The following is a 21,088-nucleotide window of genomic DNA, read 5'->3' on the forward strand; positions in this document are numbered from 1 at the left end:
AAAAAAAAAATACTGTAAAAATAACGGTGGTGGTCATGAAATTGATTAGGATGATTAGGTCGGTGATGAGGTGAGAGCGAGTATCAATATATAATTTCCTCTACGTAAATTTTTTTTGTCCTGTATACATTGCATTCATTTTGTAATACTGTCTTGCATGTTTAGCGGATTCTACGTCTGACAGATTCAAGTTTTTTTTTAAAGATTAAAAAAAACAATCTTTGATATGTACATGCCAGTTAAGACAACTCGAACGGAAAATCCAGGAATATGAGCTTTCATGTAGCGATTGTTCATCTGTAAATAAATAAATTTTTTACTTGTTATTGACTAATTAATTTATTCACTAATTATTAGTTAATTAGTTTGCTAAATTTTCACATTCCCCCATTTAAATTCGTTGTATTAAGTTCAATAAGGGTTATTTTGTGATTTAATCTTCAAATAAGCTTGTTCTAATTAGTTGGAGGTTGTCCTATCTTAAATACACTACATTTTTTGTAAGTTTAACTTATAAAATTTGTCTTCAGTTGAAATTATTTAAAAAAAACTTGACGAACTTCATTGACTACGTGTGCGTAGAAGTGCTTGATGCTTTCAATAGCTTTGGCCTCGTCGTTCCTATGAAAGTTCATCCAGCTGAAGTTTTTGAATATTATTGAAAAGAAATTTACTTATTTTAATCTGTTTCATGATTAGTAAAATTTTTTTTAATAAAAATCTAATATTTATATCAATATTTTTATAACAATCAAAATCTAACAAACATACAAGAACGAATTTTGCAGCGCAATACAAAATTACATGTCGCCTGCTTGTTAGAGGGTCATGAATAATTTTTAATAAATTCAAACGAAAAACAATGCCTTTAAATTTACACTAGGTCAGACATTTAGATGATTTACATAAACTGAATCTTCAAAAACCTCACTTTCTGTATATCGTATGATCGGTGACCACGAAGAAGTCAATTACGGCTTTGACTTGGTTGGACCGTTTCAACGGAGTCTCGACTTTGGAGAACATCGGCTCAAGCACATTTCGACCTGATTCAGCAGCAGCATAAGAAAGAATACTCAAAACTGAACATTCTAATAATGTGATTAATAATTTGGAAAAAAAGCTCATTTCATATTAATTTTATAACTCTGCTTGACGGTTTAATTTTTGTTACAAAATTACATTTGAAGAGTTTAATTGAAAATTTTATTTTATTTATTGTTTCATCAAATGTAATAATTTCAATTTTATTTGGTTCAGTTATATAGCATGTCAACATCAAACTATCAATTTTTTAGTTGGGGTAAATCAGTTTTTCTAGTGAGCCACACTGCAAACAACACACAACACACCACGCAATATTTGTACAGCGTTACTATAGATCTGCTTTTTTTCCGATGATAATTATTTTAATAATAATAATAATTTAACTCAGATTTAATAACTTACATCATCACTACTACTACTACTACTACTACTACTACTACTACTACTACTACTACTACTACTACTATTATTATTATTATTATTATTACTACCACTACTACTGCTACAGCTACTACTAATTTTTCCAACAGTGGTCTTAGCACTGTTGGAAATAAGCGGCATTATTTCTATAAAACATAAACATAAAGAAATGATGGGCGCGAAAAACATATGCCCATATCTAAATTAAATAAAATGTTATTATAATATCATTATATATGAGGACTTTTCAAAAACAGAAATAAACACACACACACTCACTTATATACTTCTAAATGAAATACACACACTCACTTAATATACTTCTAAATAAAATAAAATAAAGATGTACGTTAATGATGACTGTTACTATAATGACTATTACTGCTATACTAAAAGAATGAATACTTAAGAGACCTGAAAAGATTCAGCAGCATGGATCGACGGATGTTCAAGAAAGGTTTAAAAAAATTTTTCCGGATTAATAATAATCGTATTCGTTGCTTTGTTTTCAATATTTTATTTTTTTTAATTCATCAGTTTCTGTAGTCTGACTAGAACTTCAAAACATTAGAGGTTTGCTGAAAGTTTCACACGGCTTTGCTTAAACTTTGAGTGAAGATACCTAGTTTCGGTCATTATTAACCTTATTCTCGTTTTGGCAGACCAAGGCTGACGACAATGTTAAAACGACAAGAGGCATAGGTTTAAAATCTGCTCTCTTTGGTGTTAAATGTTGTCCATGTAAGAGTAATTATAATGCCAATTTACCGGAATATTTCACGCAAATTTTAATGAATTTACAAACCGGAAGTGCGTTTGTGATGACTCTGTTAAACTATTGGATGGATTTTGTTGTCTCATCCAACCTGCTATTGCTAAAAATGACATTAGTGATAAAATTTGTTTTGACATCAAAAAACTATCAGTAACAGTTGAAAGGTAGCTAGAACTGTTGATGCAGTGTGTGGGTTTCAATGTAAATAAGTCCCCGCCTTTTACATGCAAAGAGAGTGATGCGTTGGTTCGCGCGTGTTTACACAATTTGTTCTGAAGCCGTGATTATTGTTGTTGTTGTTACTGCTGTCTTCGTTGATGATTTTGCTTAAACCTTTCGCTAAAGTGTTCGCGTTGTTTGCGTATGGCATGGTGAATAGGATTACATTTAATTATTATTTTTCAATGCAATATACATTTTATATGTATACCGCATTTATTTAGAAAGTTTCTTAAACATAAACTTATTGACGAGGAAATTTTTTTAAAGATTTTTTTTGTTCGTATTTTATCATATATGATGAAATAAGCGAATGTTTGTTTAGGTCAGATACAAATTTTGACATTTCCTCAATCATTGAGATGGATGTTTTTATTTGTAGCTTTGCCATATACTTTACGAGAAATACTGTGACGCTGGTTTGACAAAAGTTCTGGTTGAAAAACCAAAACGAATATTTTAATTCAACCAAATGTTGTTTTTTGTTTCTGGTAATAGCTTTTGTGAATTTTATTTCTTTTAATATGGCATAGTTATAAAAACATTTTTGGTTGCATACTTTAATTATTAAATGCTCTTAATTATATTTGTAATTGTAGCTATTTAGTTAAAAATGTCATCTATGAATAACTTGGAAATGTCATGCCAACTCAACCTTTACCGTGAAATGTACGTAGTATATAAAATGGGTTGAAAATAATAACGTTAGCTGAATCATTAAATTCACTGTTTGTGAAAAAAAAATCAAAAAAAGTAAATTAAATGAAAGTTTTCAAAAATTCAGAATTTAAAATTTTTTAGAGAAAACGTTTATGATTTCACCATAACCGCAAAGCTATTTTTCTGAGAACTGCCGATAAATTCATCACTACTGAAGGTGCTTAAAAAAAATAAACTGTAAGTATATAAATTATAAATATTATAACTATAAGCTAAAAAATCAAATGTTGTTTGTAATATGTATGAACAGAGGTATAATCCAAGCTGGGCCATAACAAAGTTTCAGTTCTAACAAAATATATTCTATCTAAAAGTTTATTGTGTGGCAGGAAATTATTTTTAGCAGGAGCGAGTTATTTAACAGAGTAAAGAACTTGTAAATAAGTGATAGTACTCACTTTAACGATTATTTTCAGACAAAAAATTTTCAGTCAATTATGCCATTGAAAAAAATTTTTTGTTGTAGATTTTGCTGGAAGAGTTTTCAGATTTTGTTCAAATTGGCGTGAACCCAAACTTAATTTTCCGCTGTTGCAAACTTTCAGTCTCAAAGCCTTCATGACAGCGCTTCTTGAAATTACCGAATGACAGCTAACTATCAAAATTAATTATTAATAACTGTTACTTTAAAAAATTAAACAGAAAATTTTTCTACATTAACAAAGTTATACATTATTTATTTGAAAAACGGCTAAATGGTGTCATTCAAGTAGAGTAACGATCCTTCAACAGCTTGATATCCGTTATGACTATACTACTACATACTACTACTACACTAACGACTAACAGCACTTGTTCCTAAGATCCTAAATTCTATTGCTTGATTGGTTTTAAAATTTTTATTTACAATGCTTAGGTCTGGGAATAAAAATTCTTAAATTGTAGTACATGTTGTTATTAAATTTATTAAAGATAATGTGTGATTCCAGTGATTCATCAATCCATGACTTGTTAGATCATGATCATTCAGTTTTAAAGAATCCCCATCACCATAACCAATGAGGTTTGTAAAAAATTGTACTTTTAATTTATTATATTTTATGCACTTAGAATTTTGTGTTATTAATTATTATTAATTTATTAAATGCTGTGCATACCTATGGCAAGTAAATAAAATAATTAAGCATAGAAATAGCACAATCAAATTAATTTATATAGGCATGAGTATAACTTGGATAATAATAATTAAAAATATCGGTATCATTGAAAATGGATAAAGTCATAAATAAAAAAATAAATCATAAATTGCTAAAATAGAATATTAATTTGCTAAACTTGCTTCCAGTAAGATTTTGCCTTACACCTACATCTTTTTTTCATTCTTATATTATAATAAATGTTTGTTATCAAATATATCAAGAATTGATTTCTCAATCCATGACTAGATTGAATGTCATGATCCTACAGTTCCAGAGGATCCCCATCACTATTAGTCAATAAGGTTTGTAGAAATCACCCCAGGCATACCATCAATGTTTTGTAGCCACCTTTTAATGTAGTGTTAATAAAATGACATTGAGAATAGTTATTTAAAACAATCTTATTAAAATTATTGAACAGGTATGACAAGATTACTTTCTTAATGTCCTAGTGTGAGGAAGATGTAAGCCATTTGTCCAAAGATAATCATATGCCTTATGCCCATACAAATGCAGTGTCAACGCGAATGATTTTTGATCAGAGTCATATGTTCTAATTTTTTTAAACTTTTCCAGAAATTTTTCTGTTAATTTATTTGTTACATTAAATACTTGATGTGTATTTCATATAAAAACTTGATTATGCCAATTTAGTTAACTTGTTAAGCATTAATATAAAATTGACTCTACTTGTAATGGTGATTGGTATGATGATGATGATGATCCCAGTCCTAAGCAGGGTTTATTATTCACAATGTCATTATGCCCTTTCTAAGTTTTAATAAAATACATGGAGTATTGTTGAATGCATTTTATATTTTTTGTATATATATAAGAATGTTGCAATGTACAATGAGGATGTGAATTGCTTCCTTGTGTAACTGATGACATAAATATAACTAACTTGAAAACATGGGAATGCTTTTCTTCAGCATTACCTTTCTTTCTCCATCATAACCCTTATAATCTTTATTACAGAAATGGTCACTGCATATTCTTGCATTTTTTGATGGAAGCCATTTGAAATCATTTATTTCCTGTCTGATGCACTTAATCCAATTGTTTTGCATTTTTACATTTTGAGGAAATCTGAAATTTTATAAACTGTTACAGAAACTTGTGCATTTCTTAAGTATTGCTTTTATTAATAATAAAATGGTAATCCATGATAGCATTATAAATTATAATAGTCTATAAAATAAAATATATGTAATTGTAAAACAAAATAGTTCTATTCAATGAGTATAGGGATATTGTTACATTTATTTTAGTGTGAAGTTAATTTGAAAATAAACCTGTGAAAAGATGCATCAGAAATTTTCTTATTTCTATTTATTTTTAATGCAATTTTTAATGCGACAGGTGGGCATGTTTGTGTAAAACTACGAAAATGAAAATTTACTTAAAAACTAAATTATTGTATCTGACACGAAAATTAGTACAGAAACAAAAACGAAAGAATAAATGACAATATAAAAATTTAAACATTGATTGAAAGAGTTTATTCTATTTATATGGTATGGGCAATTCGTTTGCGAAATCGTTGGAGGAAATGGTGTCAACAGTAGTTATTTTACTGCATGGTAGTTAATCAGCCGGTATAAAAAATATATTCGATTCCTATCAAATAAATTTGACAAAGTATCATACACAGGCAGAACTAAATAAAGAAATAGATATATACACGTAGTTATAATGCATTTATAATGTTGTATTTACACATTCAAATTGTACAATTGTGTTATGGTGTAGTCTCAAATTATTTTGAATTCTCTCAGAAAATTTTAAACGTTTTACAACACTATATATACTAGTACTAGTTATTTTTATCAACAATTTAAAAATTTTATCAATAATTAAAAAAAATTTCAAATTGATCTCATTGCGATATCGATAAAGATTTTTGTGACCTGACTGATTAAAAAGCATCAAAGAAAGTTAAAATAGGATGGAGAATTTGTTATATTGGGATATTCGTTTAAAAAGCGAGCAAAATTTTAATATAAAAGCGCTTATAAATCTACACATATTGGCTCGGCTTGGCTCGGCTTGGAATCGGATGTTAAGCAAGTTGTGGTCTTAAACTATTTTGAATTCTTCCCGAAAAATTTGAACTGCGTGCTTACATATATAGCACTGATTACTGTTGCTTTTATAATGAATTTTTATTATAAATATATATAAAAAAGGGTGACTATAGTTCAATCCTACTAAGCCAACCTTCGGCTTCAGTAAGCCACCAGATTTCACCGGACCAAAAGCAATTTTTATATTCAAATTAACAAAAATAATTTAATAATACATAATTCTATTAATCATTATTAAAATTAAATAGAATGACTACAATGTTTTTAGCGTATTAAATCAAGTAAATATTTCATTTAGCTTGCTCGTTAAAATCCATGCAATTTCGTAAGCCAACAATCCAAGCACGACAAATAGCCCGACTGATAGATCGAATTGATCGATTAGTCCTATTATTCTAGTTATGTGGTTTGGAGCAAGGGGAGACATTACTGAAAATAATTAAAAGTTGAAAAAATTGAGGTTCTTTGCATATCCCTACTTCAACCCATAAGAAGGTGTTGTATGCTGGTAAATAGGCCTCCCCTTGGTTTCAACTGCGTTTTTCTTAATAAAATTGTTTGCAATCAACGCAATTCTTGAATTTCCAAAGTGAGCTGATTGTTTTGCCTTATTTTTTCTCAAAAATTAATCAGAAAGTAATTTTTAAAAAATTCTTATAACTATTCATATTTAATTCAGTATTTGATAAAATTAAAAAAACACCCAAAACAGTGAAGCGTTTTCATTATATATGTAAAACCATGGATATATTATGTCCATGTCAAAAACTATATTTTTGAATCTATGGTTTTGATTTTACAAATTGTAAACAAGGCACGAACGGACGGTAACCAGGTCTGTATGAAATAAATTAAGTTGAACTGTTTTCCGTGTTCTTAATTATTTGACTAACATCTCTTACTAGTTTTCTGTTCTCTTGCTTCTAAGATGGTGTACGTTCTGAAGGGAGTTCTCGTCGAATGGTTGGCTGGTTTTCATATTTTAATTAATTTAATTTTTAATAATTTAAATTAAAAAATAAAATTAAAAATTAATTAAATATTTACAAATTGTTTAACAAATATCTAACGTCTTGTAACGTTAACTTTAACGAACCAGCAATTGCCAGCTTGCCAGTAGTCTATTTTTATTTTTATATTTATTTAATATATTATAATTATTTGTACTACATTAATTCTGATTTTATTAGCACCAATCTTAAACAACAACAACACACGTTTAGACGGCATTTTCCCCGAGATCGGGGGTTGCCGTTTGGCTACCTATGATGAAACCGAAATACCCCTCGACGCCATCCACATCTGTCACTCACCTCAGTATCACGCAACCCCGCTTTCACCCTGTCCTTCTCCACCTGCTCTCTCCATCCCAATCGCAGACGACCCCTTCCTACCACTCCTTCAACCTCGAACTCCAACGCTCACTTAATCCCGACCCTTTCATCCCTTCTCAACACATGTCCATACCACCGCAATCTCGATCTCCTTATCAATGTCACAATGTCCTCATTCAGTCCCATCATTGACATCAGCTCTGTACTACTCCTCCTATCCTTCACTTTAACCCCACACATCATCCTCACCATAGCTCTTTCAGCCCTCTGCATTACACTTTCCTCCTCTCTCCTCAACACCCAAGTTTCACCACCATATACCATCGCTGCTTTCACATATGCTTTATATACCCTCCCTTTCATCTTCACTGACCATTTCTTTCCACACAATACCCCACCCAGTTCCCTAAATTTCATCCATCCTACACGAACTCTAGCCGTAACTGCGCTCAAACATCCTCCATTCGCATTCAGCTTATCCCCTAAGTAAACAAAGCTTTCCACTCTTTCAATACCACCACTCAAACCCGTCCTTGCGTCCGTCCTATTAATCACACCATGAACACATTTCTTACATTTGAACGTGCCTTCCACCTTTTTCAATGCCCCCTTCACACCACTACATCTCTTATGCACCCATTTCTGACATCCTATAAACAATACCGAGTTAGCCTTCACTCTCCTGTCACATACCCCACAGGGGTCTATTTTACTTATCACTCGCTCCCCACCTTCCCCACTCACCATTACCTTCATCTTACCAATATTAACTTTTAACCCTTTCTTTTCAATAACACTTTTCCATCTGTCAAATTTTAACTGCAATTCTTCCATGCTATCAGCCATCAAGACTAAATCATCTGCATACAAAATCTCAAATAACAACCCTTCCATTATGTTTCCACACACAACATCCATCACAATTGCAAACAGAAACGGTGATAACACTGATCCTTGATGCACTCCTACCTTAACACTAAAAGCGAAAGCGTCCGACATCCCCCTTCCAACCCTCACCTTTGTCTTTGCCCCTTCATACAGTTGCATCACAGCTTTAACAAGTCTCTCATTCACTCCTTTCTTCCTCAACGCCCATTCAATGACCTTCCTCGGTACTCGATCAAAAGCCTTTTCTAGATCCACAAAACACATGTACAATCTTCGTTTCTTCTTTCTATAATTCTCGTGCAACATTCTCACCATGAACAACGCATCCACCGTTCCCCTACCAGGCATAAACCCACACTGCATTTCATTAACTGTCACCATACTTCTCAACCTCCTCTCAAGCACCCTCTCCACTACCTTCATTCCGTGCTCTAGTAATTTCACACCCCTATATGACCCACAATCTCTCACATCTCCTTTGCCCTTATACAACGGCACCAAAACACTGTGTCGCCAATCCTCAGGTATACCTTCATCATCAAACATACTGTTAGCAATTCTCATCATAACTTCAATTCCTATCACTCCACTCGCTTTTATATGTTCTGTCGCCACTTCCGAAACCCCTGTCACATTACCTAGTTTCATTTCTCTAACTGCTTTCTCTACTTCCTCCATCGTCACCTTCTCTAAAGGTCCGTGTGTGACCGCGGATTCCACATCTCTATCCCACCATTAGCACCAATCTTGTCAATAATTATTTTCAGATACTTTATTTTTTATTTTATGTTTATAATAGCTGTGAGTGAACTTTATTATTAAGTTTTATTCAATTTATTTTAAAAAGCAGGCTTAGATATTTGATTAAAATTCAGTGCTGGTCCTTTTTTTTCATTTTGGAATTTAAATAATAATTCAATCTTATTTAATAAATTTAATTGATTTTTTTTCTAATAGTGACCCACCCATGAAACAGTTATTGCTGAAGTTGAATGAAACAAAGGCTCTGGGTGAAACATTTGTTCTCAGTGATTTGGACGACTCGCATCTCTTCATCGACTCCAGATTTGTAAAGGCTCTTCAAGATAAGATTGATGAAACCATGGACAAAATACACTTTCCCTTGGAAGCCAGCAATTTGGAATCATTTAATTAATCGCTCATTATTTTTTACAACAGTTTATTACAATTTTTTACTTTTGTATAAATTGAAAACTTCAAATATGCTTGTATCCTGAATTATGTATATATATATTGACAGCCATTTTTACAGTTCGAAAAAACATTTTAAAATATTTATACTGATGTGATCATTGAATTTATTTCAATTTAATTGTGTTAGTAAACAGATTTTTGTATCAGAGTGAAGAACTTTGTGAAATATCTGGCTTTTTGTCATTTCTGATCACATTCTATGACCTGACAGGTGCAGGATGAATATTGGGTGATGGCTATTTCAACTTCTTTGCCTCCACACTCAACTTCGTGGATGACTTCCTCCACGTTATCAGATCCATGACAGCAATAGCAAAAGTTGTTGGATTCATGAGCTATGAAAATTCTTTTTGACTCTTCAGTCTTTGTCGTCGTGTGTTTGAAAAATAATTACAACATTTAAACAAACAATTGCAATTTTAAAAGTTTGTGTTATATCCGATAATAAAAATTATAAATTTAGTTCCGAGTTTCTTAAATCAATTTGAATAACCGGCAATATAAGATTATTTCAAAACGAGCATGACTTCATTCTAACAAAATTATTAATAAAAGTACACCAAATTTGAAGCGTGGTGCTAATGACATTTCATATTATATTGGCGTTTTGAACCGATTTCTAAGCCGTTACTTGGTGTATAATATAAATAACATAGTATGTTATTAGGAAGCTGGAGGCCCTAGGCAAAGAAAATTTGGTGGCCTCAAGTGGCATTTTTTAAAAATGTGCACAAGAAAACTTTATACATTTAAAAATATTTCAACCTGAGTACGTTTTTTTTTATGACAAATTCTTGCTGTATAATACTGCGATTAATTAAAAATAAAACTGAGTAGGGTTTCTAAAAAAAGTTGTTTCAATCTGCATTGCGAGGTCCCTGAAAATTGGAGGCCCTAGGCAACTGCCTGGTTTGCCTATGCCTAAAGCCGGCCCTTGACATACTTCGAATTGCGTCAAAGTTTATTTCATGATAAATAAACTGCAAATATAAAACCGTCGAAGACGTGTTGACAAACCTTCTGTAGATGAAAAGAGAAAGAAGCACTATCACACGCTCCCTGACACACTCTCACGGGAAGTGTTACATTTCCATCTCTCGGACACGCCAGCGCCGTTAATTCTTCAGTGGTCAGCGTTAGATTGACACTGACCGGTGAACATGTGCCGGCTGGATACGAGTCTATGTCGGAATCTTTCGTGGAGGTTGGCTCGGATGAAGTCCCCTCATCTCCAACTGCTGATTTTGTGCCTTCAGTTTGTGATTTTTAATTTAATTCGTTTTCGGAATTGAAGAGAAAAATTAAGTTTTAAAAATTTGTCTACTCTGAAAATACGATTTCACATTTTAGTACAGTAATTAGAATTATTTGAAATTTTTGCTATGTATGCAGTTGATTTCGTAGAATATTTGTCACTTATTAAAATCAGCCGCAAAAACAAACATCAAAGTATTCAAAGTTTCTTAAAATGATAAAAATTTAGACATAAAAGAGTAAATCATGTATTAAATGTAATTAAATATTTCAACTATTGCCAACAGTGCAAGCAAAAATATAACCTAATGTTGTGACAGCAGGCAAACACACACACGTGCAATTGGACAATAGGAAGGATATGTTACCCTGAAATTTATATGATTTCCATCAAAATTTGAATCAAATCAAAAAATTTAAAATTAATCTTAAAGAATGATATTTCAATCAATTCTAGCTTAAATCATTATTACTACTATGTTGATCTAGTGGCGTTAATATTGTTGCATTATTTATTATTAATCCATTCATCAAATTATTTTCATTATTATCATTAATTGGTTCCAAGCTAAAACTAACAGGAGAACATTGGCATGGTTCGTTAATTGGTTTTTTCATCACAACTCCATCGTCACATGACTTCACAAAGCATGGCTCTTCAATGTCATAATAAGATCCAGTTATGTTCTATTCGAAATTTAATTCAAATATTCATGGAATCTGTACTCATGATGTTCAAGCTTGTCAAAAATATTTTAACAATCTTCATAACCAATTTTATTAAAACATTTAATTTGAATTCAAAACAGATCAATCATTTCGTATTCTCGAACCTTGCATATGAAAGAGCCGTAGGCACAAAAGCTAGAATGAAGAAATGAATTTTCGAATGTTCGTTAAACTTTTTTAATTAATAAATTTTTTAAGGTTTGTAAAAATAACGCAACATTGAAAATCTTCATTTGTATATTGTTTCTTTTATCACACTTCACACTATGAAACGAAAGAAGAAGACAGAACGAACCAAGACACACAATCCATGATGACCTCAACTTCCTGCTCGATGACATCTCCAACAGCACATCCTTCGCTTGCACTCGTCAGACCAAACTTTTGAAATTAATTCATTTTCACATCATTCATGGGAATTTTTATCTAAAAATTATTAAATTTAAAATAAATTGTATATATATTAAAATAAGAAACACTTCAGCTTAATTACTGATTGAATAATTTAAATTACCTGAGATTGTATACAAATTTTTCCATCCTACATACCTGATTATCCTTCTCAATGAAACACGTAGACCAAGGCCTCTCCAACAAGGGAATGAAGGGTTGTACCACACAGACGCTCTTGTAGGCAGCTATGTCTAGTCAAACATTCATCCATCTTACATATAGAGATTACATTATTTTTTAGGAATTCAAAAATTGGCTCGAAATCACACGCTTTATGAATGAATCATTGTATCATTTTACATCAAGAAATTGATTAATAAGTAGAGACCACATTGCAGTCGAACAAGATCACTACAACACAAACCTAGCGCTCTGACCACTGACCACTCTGCCTATGAACAAATGACCAACAGATATTTCCCGAAAAAAATTTCGTTAAAAGAATTTTAATGTCAAATTGAAAATTAAGACAGTTTTTTTTACCAGATCCTGGTTCAATCATCGACCAAGGTGATTCGTCAAAGCCTGTTAAGGTGGATGGAAACCAATTATAAATATTATTCTGTGCACCTTGGAAATTAGTGCCGTAACTAAAAGTTTTTTAGGGGGGCAGTGTTTTTTTTAGTAAAAAATTTTATAATTTTTTAAAAAAATCCACATTTTTTTATGATTTCCATACAGAAACTTGTATTATTTCATTCACATTTGTCATAAATTGTTGTTTTTTAAGAGATTGTAGCATTTTTAATACCGAAATCCCAACTATCTATATAGGGAATTTGTAAATAAAACTTTAACCCTAACAAAATTGACAAACATGGGTGAGCTTCAGTCTCAAAGTTCCCCCATGGTTGCATTTCGGCTGAAAACTAATTAAAAATTGGGAAGGACACACACACATTTTTATGCAGACACATGCAATCACACACTCTGGACATTAGGAGTTTCAATCGGATTAATAATAATTACGTTTAGATTCCAAATATTTCGTCATAAAAAAACACTGGGAATAAAAAAAAAATCATTTACGTTTCTCACAGGCCAACACAAGTAGCGAAAGAAGAATGAATGACGACGACGATGATGATGAAGATGATGATGATGTGTTGGATTGCAGGATGAGGAACATTGTGTCTGTCACCAGGTTTGGATTGGAAGTGAACTCGATCAACTTGTCGTCGGGTATGAAATGACATTTTTTGAAAAGTTTCGTTCGAAAAATGAAAATTTGTAATATATATTTAAGTTAATTGATAATCGACAGTACCATAAAAATTGCAAATTAGTTAGCTAAGTTAACTATTTCAGTTTATTCATATAAACGTTTTATAGCATCAATAAGCTATTTAGGATTTTCCAGAACTTGAAACATTCCTGAATAAAACATTAACATAAAGGCTCCAACTTATGAAAACACAGTCATCTAAAATTACAACATACCGTGTATATTACAACATACAAACATTATAAGCACAGCAAGTAAACACGACAAACATCACACCTCATCCAGTTTAGTGCACTCTCCATACAGTGCCCTTGCTTCGTAAGGTACGTAGACATGAACATTCGCTACGTGCACGGCTGCCAGCCTAACTTCCGTAATGTACCAAGTGGAAAACATTTTAATTGTAATGTTCCACGTGTTGGTCGCATAAATGAAGTCACTGCTATTGTTGTTGTTGGTGGTGGTGGTGTCATTAATGGTGTTGGTAGAGATGTCATTAATGTTGTTGTTGTCGTTGATGTTATCAATGTTTTTGATGTCATTCTCATTGTCGTTGTGGCTATCGGTGGTTGTTGAACTGCTGTGAATGTATGGCAAGTTTATGTTCTGGTCTTCAAATATCAACATGGCGTATCCATTTTCGAGTAGATAGGTTTCTTTACACTGCTCTGATTTAAATTAAAAGGAAATATAATGTTTAGTTGGGCAAGATTTTTTGGAGATATAAGTTCTATCTATTATAAAATGATTATTTTATTCGTCAATGAGATGTCATTTTCGTTTAATTTCTATTCAAACACAAACTTGAATATAAATATTGGAAATTGGATTCAATTAAATGAAATGAGATGAGACCTTTTGGCATTGGCGTAGTTCTAACTGTTGCTGATTGATCTGTGGAGTGTTTCAAACGGAATAGATTCAGGGAAATAATTAATATTGGTACCGATAACTTTACATTATCATATAACCAAACTTTTGAACAAGAAATTTAGCTCTCTAAAATTTTGATAATATTGAAGCCACTCAAAAAAAAATAAAAAAAACCACATCGAAAAGTTGAACTGACCAACGGATTGCATTTTAAAAAGATTTTTTAGGTATAAATTTAAACAAACTTAAAAATGACCAACAAGGTTTAAAATTAACCCGGTATAAAATGAGATACACGTGTGGTTAGAGAGCCCTGAGGTATCAGCCCAAATATAAATTTAGTTGTTGGTATGGTAGAACTTGACTCTGTGGGTGCTTCTGTGGTGCTTGTGTGGCTCGAAATGTACCTCTTGGTTGTGATGGTCATCTTTATGGATAATGGTGGGAATGGAAGTGCAGAGGTTGGCGCGGTGGGACTGGATGGTGTTGATTTGGGAAGGGTTGTGGTTTCTGTGCCGTTAAGAAACATTCCGAACATGAAGGGAGTGGTGGTTGTTGGAAAAATGGTAGTTGGTGAGGCAGTTGACGATTCTGCGGTACTGACGCGGGCTTCAATCGGTCGCTTCTTTGTTACCGTCCATTTGATGTTCGACGGAGGGGCTCCAGTAACCGGCCCTTGATGAAATGTTTTGCATGCAAATGTTTAATGAGGATGGAAATTATTTTTTAAATTAAAAATTTATTGAAAATTAAGTGGTTAGCGAGATTACATTTAATGGCAAATTAAAATAACCTATTTAATATTACCAGCGAACATTTTATTTATAATTCAAATTTGAAAAAAAAAATTAAATCAGATAATTGAAACCTTCTTTGCCCGTGAAACGTATGCTAGGCAGAGTTGATGTTCCCAACGCGTCTTAATTCATGATAATTATATGCATCTCAATTTTGAATTTTGAAATAAAATTAAATAATACAAACAATTATAACGAATAAAATGACGTCATCCAATATGAAATGAAGAACTTTTTTTAGCTCGATGCTAGATGGGTGAAGATTTTTTTAAAGGTTTTACTTATGTCGTTGCTTATTCTATGAACTAAAAAATCTTTTAAAAAATAGTCACCTGTCTTATAACGAGTTGAAAAATCCATTCAATTTTACGTACCCCAATTTAATTTTTTATTATATCACGATTTTTATCAATAATTATTAATTTAAATAATTTTTAAACTTTTTTCAAATTATTCAGTTTTTTTCATTTTAATTTTATCTGACTTAATAAATAGAAGAAAATTAAAGAAAAAAACCTTCACAGAGGAAGATGTTGATGGCACGGACCACAACCGAATTATCAGGATTAAGAGCGTACATGGTCATCCGCACTTTTGTTCCTCTGATATGCGCAAGTTCCAGGTTCGACTGCATGCAAGGTTTGAGAATTTTTCATAATCATTGATATCATTTCATAAATGTAAGAGTATCATTATAATCATTCTATAAATCTAGACACATTTTTTGATTTTTAATGATGTTTTAAACAAAATCAGATTTCAAAATTTGGAAAAATCATAATTACAATCAAAATTTATTTGAGGTAGTTTAACTCAGGAAATTCACCTCCATAAAAAAAGTCTTATCAAAGGCAATTCTACCAGACCCATCGTCGACCACAACAACTTCAAACAGCGCCACATTTTCACTCTGAAGTTCCAACCGGACAAAAGTTTGCATCGAATGGAAGCTAAACTCCAGAGTAACATTCCTGTACAGGCTGGGAAATGTGAGCCCATCTGCTCCCGCAGTTGTGTTGAATTGAGTGGTAGGCATAGTTGACAGGGCGAAGTCTGATGATTTGGCCAGCTTCGGTAACTTGCATTTCGGCGAAGGGGTACCGGCTGGAAAAATTATTCGTTTGCGAGTCAAAATTAATTTATAGACGAAAATTGAAAATAATTAGTGTGAATTGAAATGGACAACTTCTGACTTCTTATTGTGTGTGATGTGTTTATTCACGTATTTTTGCATACACAAGATGACAAATCATAACGACTGAACAGTTTGAATAGGTACATAGCACGCATCAAATCATGCAAGTTGTACATCCAAACCTATTTAGCAGTTTCAACATACTTTTGAGACAGGCAAAAAACTCTATGGTGCCAATTGTGACATTGACCTTAAGGTCATTCGGAATGAAGGTCACCATGGCTGTGTCTCCAGTTGATAAGATGGTCTGGTGGTACTGATCGCCATCATATAATTATGGTATAATTATAATAATTATGGTATAATTACGATAAATTATGTAACAAATTTTTGCTATTCAAAATTATTTGCAATAATTATTTACATTTGAGTAGTCATCATGCGAGTTAACTGTGTATCTACTTTCAGCCATTTTTATTAGTTAAATATATTTATTTAAAGATTGAAACCAAATAAATTGAATTGTATATTAATTAAATTTAATCAAATAAAAAAATATTTTATTCTCCAAAATAAATAAAAATAAAAATAGACAGCCTTTGAGACTAACCTTTCCATCGCCATCCTTAGCAACCATTTCCACCTTTTCATCATTCACCACCAGCAGGACTCGAGCCACGTTGGCCACATCGGCAAAAACTTCAACAATTTCTCTCTCTAAATCGAATTTGACGACAAATTTTGGTAGGACTCCAGGTTGGAAGACGTAAGGGAAGTTGGGAAAGTTGGTGGCTGGTTTGATGGGCGGGTCCGTGGTCACCCAGCCATAACCTTCACTTATTAGAGAGACTATATTGCAGTTTGAAGTGCCTGAAGACCCAAATTTTATTAAAAAAAGTAAAAATTAATTGACAATGAGTACAACTTTTTTTGAAACCTTGAGATTTTTAACTTTTCAAAAGTAAATAGACAGCTCTTAAAATTATTTGTACAAATAACTGATAATGAAATTTTCGGGAATGAAGGGCAAAATTAACAACGTACCACGAGAAAAAACTTCTTTTGTTATTTCACAAAGAGAAACTACAAAAAAATTTGTGAAGCATGAACACGACGAACAAACGAACGAACCGACGAACCGTGCACAAACTCCCCAACTAACCACAAGGCATCTCATCACTGCCATCCGAGCAGTCGTTGTAGCCATCGCATAATAGGTTCACACCAATGCACTGGTCTGTATGGCGGCATTTCAACTGACCGAACTTACAGACAACATCCACTGTGGTGGATCGTGGGATGGATTCAAATTTTATTCAATAATTGCATACGAGTGTTTAATAATTTCGCCGAACTGAGCTTTCAAATCATTTCAACAACCACGTAAATAAATAATGAACCACGCGCAACCACACAGGCAATGAACCACACATTCGAACAAACTTGTGCAGTTGATTTCATCACTCCCATCCAGACAGTCTGGCACTCCATCGCACAGAAACTGCACTCCAACGCAGACCTCCTCCTCCCCCTCAAACTCATCACACAGGATCTCACCATCAGAACATGCTGGACAGTTGTCGCTTGTGCATTCCAGAGAACCATTCGTGCAAGTGCTGCAGTGATGTGCCGTAGAAAACAACCGTACATAAAATTGTTTCCTATTAATTTCATTCAATATTACTTATTTTTGTCGCCTCATTTATGTTTCAGCGATGAGAAACATTGCTTACTATATCTGCTATTGCGACACAAGCTAATTTAATGTAAAATTTTATTCTTACATTAAACTTTAATCGTTAACGAAGTTATAAATGTAGTTTGTATTTCAAATTAGTGCGCGAAAAATGGAATAATGATTGATAAGTATTGCAATAGCATGGTTCGATCGCAATAATATCACGATTCGACGTGTGTGATGCGCCGGCGTATCTGTACACCTATCTGTACACCTATCTGTACACGTACAATTTCGCATAAGTTTAATTCTTGAAACGAGGAAGAATAGAAATACCATGTCTTGCAGCCGATGCTGGCTGAGCTGTTGGTTGGAATGGAGGTGTCGTCGTATAGGCATTCACACGCGTCCACTGGCACGCATTCTCCTACCGCTACATTGTGATTATATAAATATAAGGAGAGAAAAAGAGAGAGAAAAGAGAGAAAGAAAGTGAGACTAAGAAAGAGAATGTAGGAGATGTAAATAATTGTATAGAAAAGTTGAAACGAACAATTTTTTAGAAGGTCATCAGGGCAGTAGCACCCTTCTTGAACGACCGCCCCCTTGTACAGCCCTTCGTGAACCCCCCTCATCATGCAGTTCTCTTTTGAAACATTGCCACAAGGCTTGAACATCTGATTGTCTGGGCACATCACGGCTGTAAGGTTGGTTGTTTTATGTTAATTTTGAATGATATTGTTAGATGGATTGCTGGCTACGTGATTGTTTATGTCAAGTACCTATTTAGATATACTTAGTGAAAGATATGCTAAAAATTAAATTCTTTTAAACCTGGTTGAAATAATATGCGACATAAAAACAAAATTAAAGAATAAAAACAAAAAAAACCATCGATGGAACATTGAAATTAAATCTGACAAACAACAAGAAATTAACAGTTTTTTGATTTTTTTTTAAAGAAATTGAATAAAAATGAGATAAAATTGAAAATGTTTCACATTTGAACAAATTAAAGCCACGCGGTATGAACGCGCGAGAACGTACGACAGAGGTGGGTGCTTCTCCAGTCCACACAGACATCATGTCCGGCGCAAACTTTTGCGAAGTTCGATATGGCGGTACACGTACACTCGCAACTGTGGCCAACCTCACAGCTGTTAAGACAGTCGTCTTATTTGAGTTTCATCAATGGGATTGATAATTTTCATCTAAAATATCTGACTTTTGAACAATTTTTCCACCAATCAAGCAGAAACACAAGTTAAAAACTGACACAACACACAACTGCCACTGGCACAACACACAACTGCCACTGGCACAACACACAACTGCCACTGGCACAATACACAACTGCCACTGAACCTGCAAGAAAGAGCAATGCACTGAGCGTAATAATCCTCAAAGTCGACCAGTCTTCGGCACTCTTCAAACACCAGCCCCTCAGTTATGATACTGCAGGTCGAGGTGGCCCACAACATTTTTTCTGGGTCATGCTGCGTTATTATTAAACAACCCGACCTACATATTGAATATCCTGACCTACGCATTAAATAACCCGATCGGCATATTAACTAACCTGACCTACATATCGAATAACCTGACCTACATATTAAGTATCCTAACACACATATTGGATAGCCTACCTACATGGTAAATAACCAGAACTACATATTAAGTGACCTGGCCAGCATATTAAATTACCTGACCTATATATTAAATAATCTGACTCACATATTAAATAACCTGACCTACATATTAAATAACCTGACCTAAATATTAAATAACCTGACCTACATATTAAATAACCTGAACTATGTATAATCAGGCACGCTTAATGTCATCTACCAATTCGTAAACCTACTTTTATGATGTATAGTCAGTAAACTTTGAATGAAAACCCATATAATTCTACTATAATTTAACTTCATAACAATGAATAACAGCATTCTAACAGTCTGCCATGAAATTGAAAAAAAAAATTGTTATACAGCAGAAACAGCAAACAAAGAGAGGCCCTAAGAATAAAGTCAACATTGGAATGTAACAAACATCGCAGTGGGGCAGAATGAATTTAGTAGGCTCCGGACAATTGGGATCCACTTTCCATGCAGACAATCTTTCATCAACGTTTTCGTCACCATCTACGGGAAGCCAAGTCCCAGCTCCGTCTCCACTCATCTTGGGATCTCTGTACCTCCCACACATCCCATTCACGCGATCCTTGTAGCAGTTCGGCAGGCTGATGTATATTCTGGTTCCTGTCGAAATGGATTAAAAAAAATTTAAACCTCAGTCGGTAATGGATTAAATTAAGAAAAATGACAGAATCGAGAACAAACAAATCGTGTAAATACTTAAAAGAAAGTTCTTATAAGTTAATCACAAGTGCTCATTCAACTGTTTCGAGTAATTTTTAAAGCAAAGGCTAACAATTTAGAAAATGATCAAATTTTGAGTGGCATTACTATGGATCATCAATGAATCGCGGAGAAGTTTTTATTAACATGAAGCGCACCATTAAAAAGCGCTCTCTTTTTTTTACATTTAGAAATGAAATGAGGCTGGATATTGAAATATTCTCGCACATCCCTGTTTAGCAACAACACTTGAAGCCACGTCCGTTAGCAAACAATCCCAAAAAGATGTTCTGAAACAACCTCCCAAATAATATAAGTCTGACGCACACATATCTCTCTCTGTCACTCTTTCACACACACACACCACACACACACCACACACACTACACACACCACACACACACACATTTCACACACACACGGATATCTTCATACGTACACATATTCACACGCACACATATCTACACACATAAGTATCTAATATATCAACACACAAACACATATCTACACACACATATATATCTAAACACAAAACACATATCTATGCATGTACAGTACACTCACTCACACACACACATATAAATATATACACCTACACACACACACATATATATAAATAAATATATATATTTTGGAAGGAGGTTTTCTTTGATGCAAATATCGTTAAATATTTTTGCCCATTTTGCATTAATTAATTTTTTAATAAGGATTTCGACAACACGAAGCTGTTTTAATTCATA

At 33.0% G+C, this 21,088-nt stretch overlaps 5 protein-coding genes across 5 annotated transcripts; 1 reads left to right on the forward strand and 4 right to left on the reverse strand.

Moving 5' to 3' along the window:
* Positions 1–198: 198 nt before the first annotated feature.
* On the reverse strand, positions 199–1,128 carry HELRODRAFT_174075 (hypothetical protein; the record flags this gene model as incomplete). Its single annotated transcript, XM_009020620.1, has 3 exons — positions 199–297; positions 561–639; positions 932–1,128. 3 exons carry the CDS (start codon positions 1,126–1,128, stop codon positions 199–201), a joined length of 375 nt encoding a protein of 124 aa, XP_009018868.1.
* Positions 1,129–4,752: 3,624 nt separating this feature from the next.
* Positions 4,753–5,390, reverse strand: HELRODRAFT_174076 (hypothetical protein; the record flags this gene model as incomplete). The annotated part of the gene is made up of 2 exons (XM_009020621.1): positions 4,753–4,904; positions 5,225–5,390. The coding sequence occupies 2 exons, from the start codon at positions 5,388–5,390 to the stop codon at positions 4,753–4,755; spliced, it is 318 nt and encodes a 105-aa protein (XP_009018869.1).
* A 1,945-nt stretch (positions 5,391–7,335) lies between these two features.
* HELRODRAFT_80663 (hypothetical protein) lies at positions 7,336–9,785 on the forward strand (the record flags this gene model as incomplete). The annotated part of the gene is made up of 2 exons (XM_009020622.1): positions 7,336–7,370; positions 9,587–9,785. 2 exons carry the CDS (start codon positions 7,336–7,338, stop codon positions 9,783–9,785), a joined length of 234 nt encoding a protein of 77 aa, XP_009018870.1.
* Positions 9,786–10,024: 239 nt separating this feature from the next.
* Positions 10,025–13,137, reverse strand: HELRODRAFT_174077 (hypothetical protein; the record flags this gene model as incomplete). Its single annotated transcript, XM_009020623.1, has 9 exons — positions 10,025–10,207; positions 10,862–11,094; positions 11,404–11,467; positions 11,678–11,785; positions 11,932–11,962; positions 12,123–12,208; positions 12,377–12,471; positions 12,665–12,805; positions 13,098–13,137. 9 exons carry the CDS (start codon positions 13,135–13,137, stop codon positions 10,025–10,027), a joined length of 981 nt encoding a protein of 326 aa, XP_009018871.1.
* A 4,330-nt stretch (positions 13,138–17,467) lies between these two features.
* On the reverse strand, positions 17,468–17,826 carry HELRODRAFT_80762 (hypothetical protein; the record flags this gene model as incomplete). The annotated part of the gene is made up of 2 exons (XM_009020624.1): positions 17,468–17,592; positions 17,754–17,826. Coding segments are annotated over 2 exons (198 nt in total), but the record flags the coding sequence as incomplete, so codon positions are not given.
* Between the last annotated feature and the right edge of the window lie 3,262 nt (positions 17,827–21,088).

Source organism: Helobdella robusta (assembly GCF_000326865.2).
Source record: "Helobdella robusta unplaced genomic scaffold HELROscaffold_28, whole genome shotgun sequence".
Lineage (NCBI taxonomy): Eukaryota > Metazoa > Annelida > Clitellata > Rhynchobdellida > Glossiphoniidae > Helobdella > Helobdella robusta.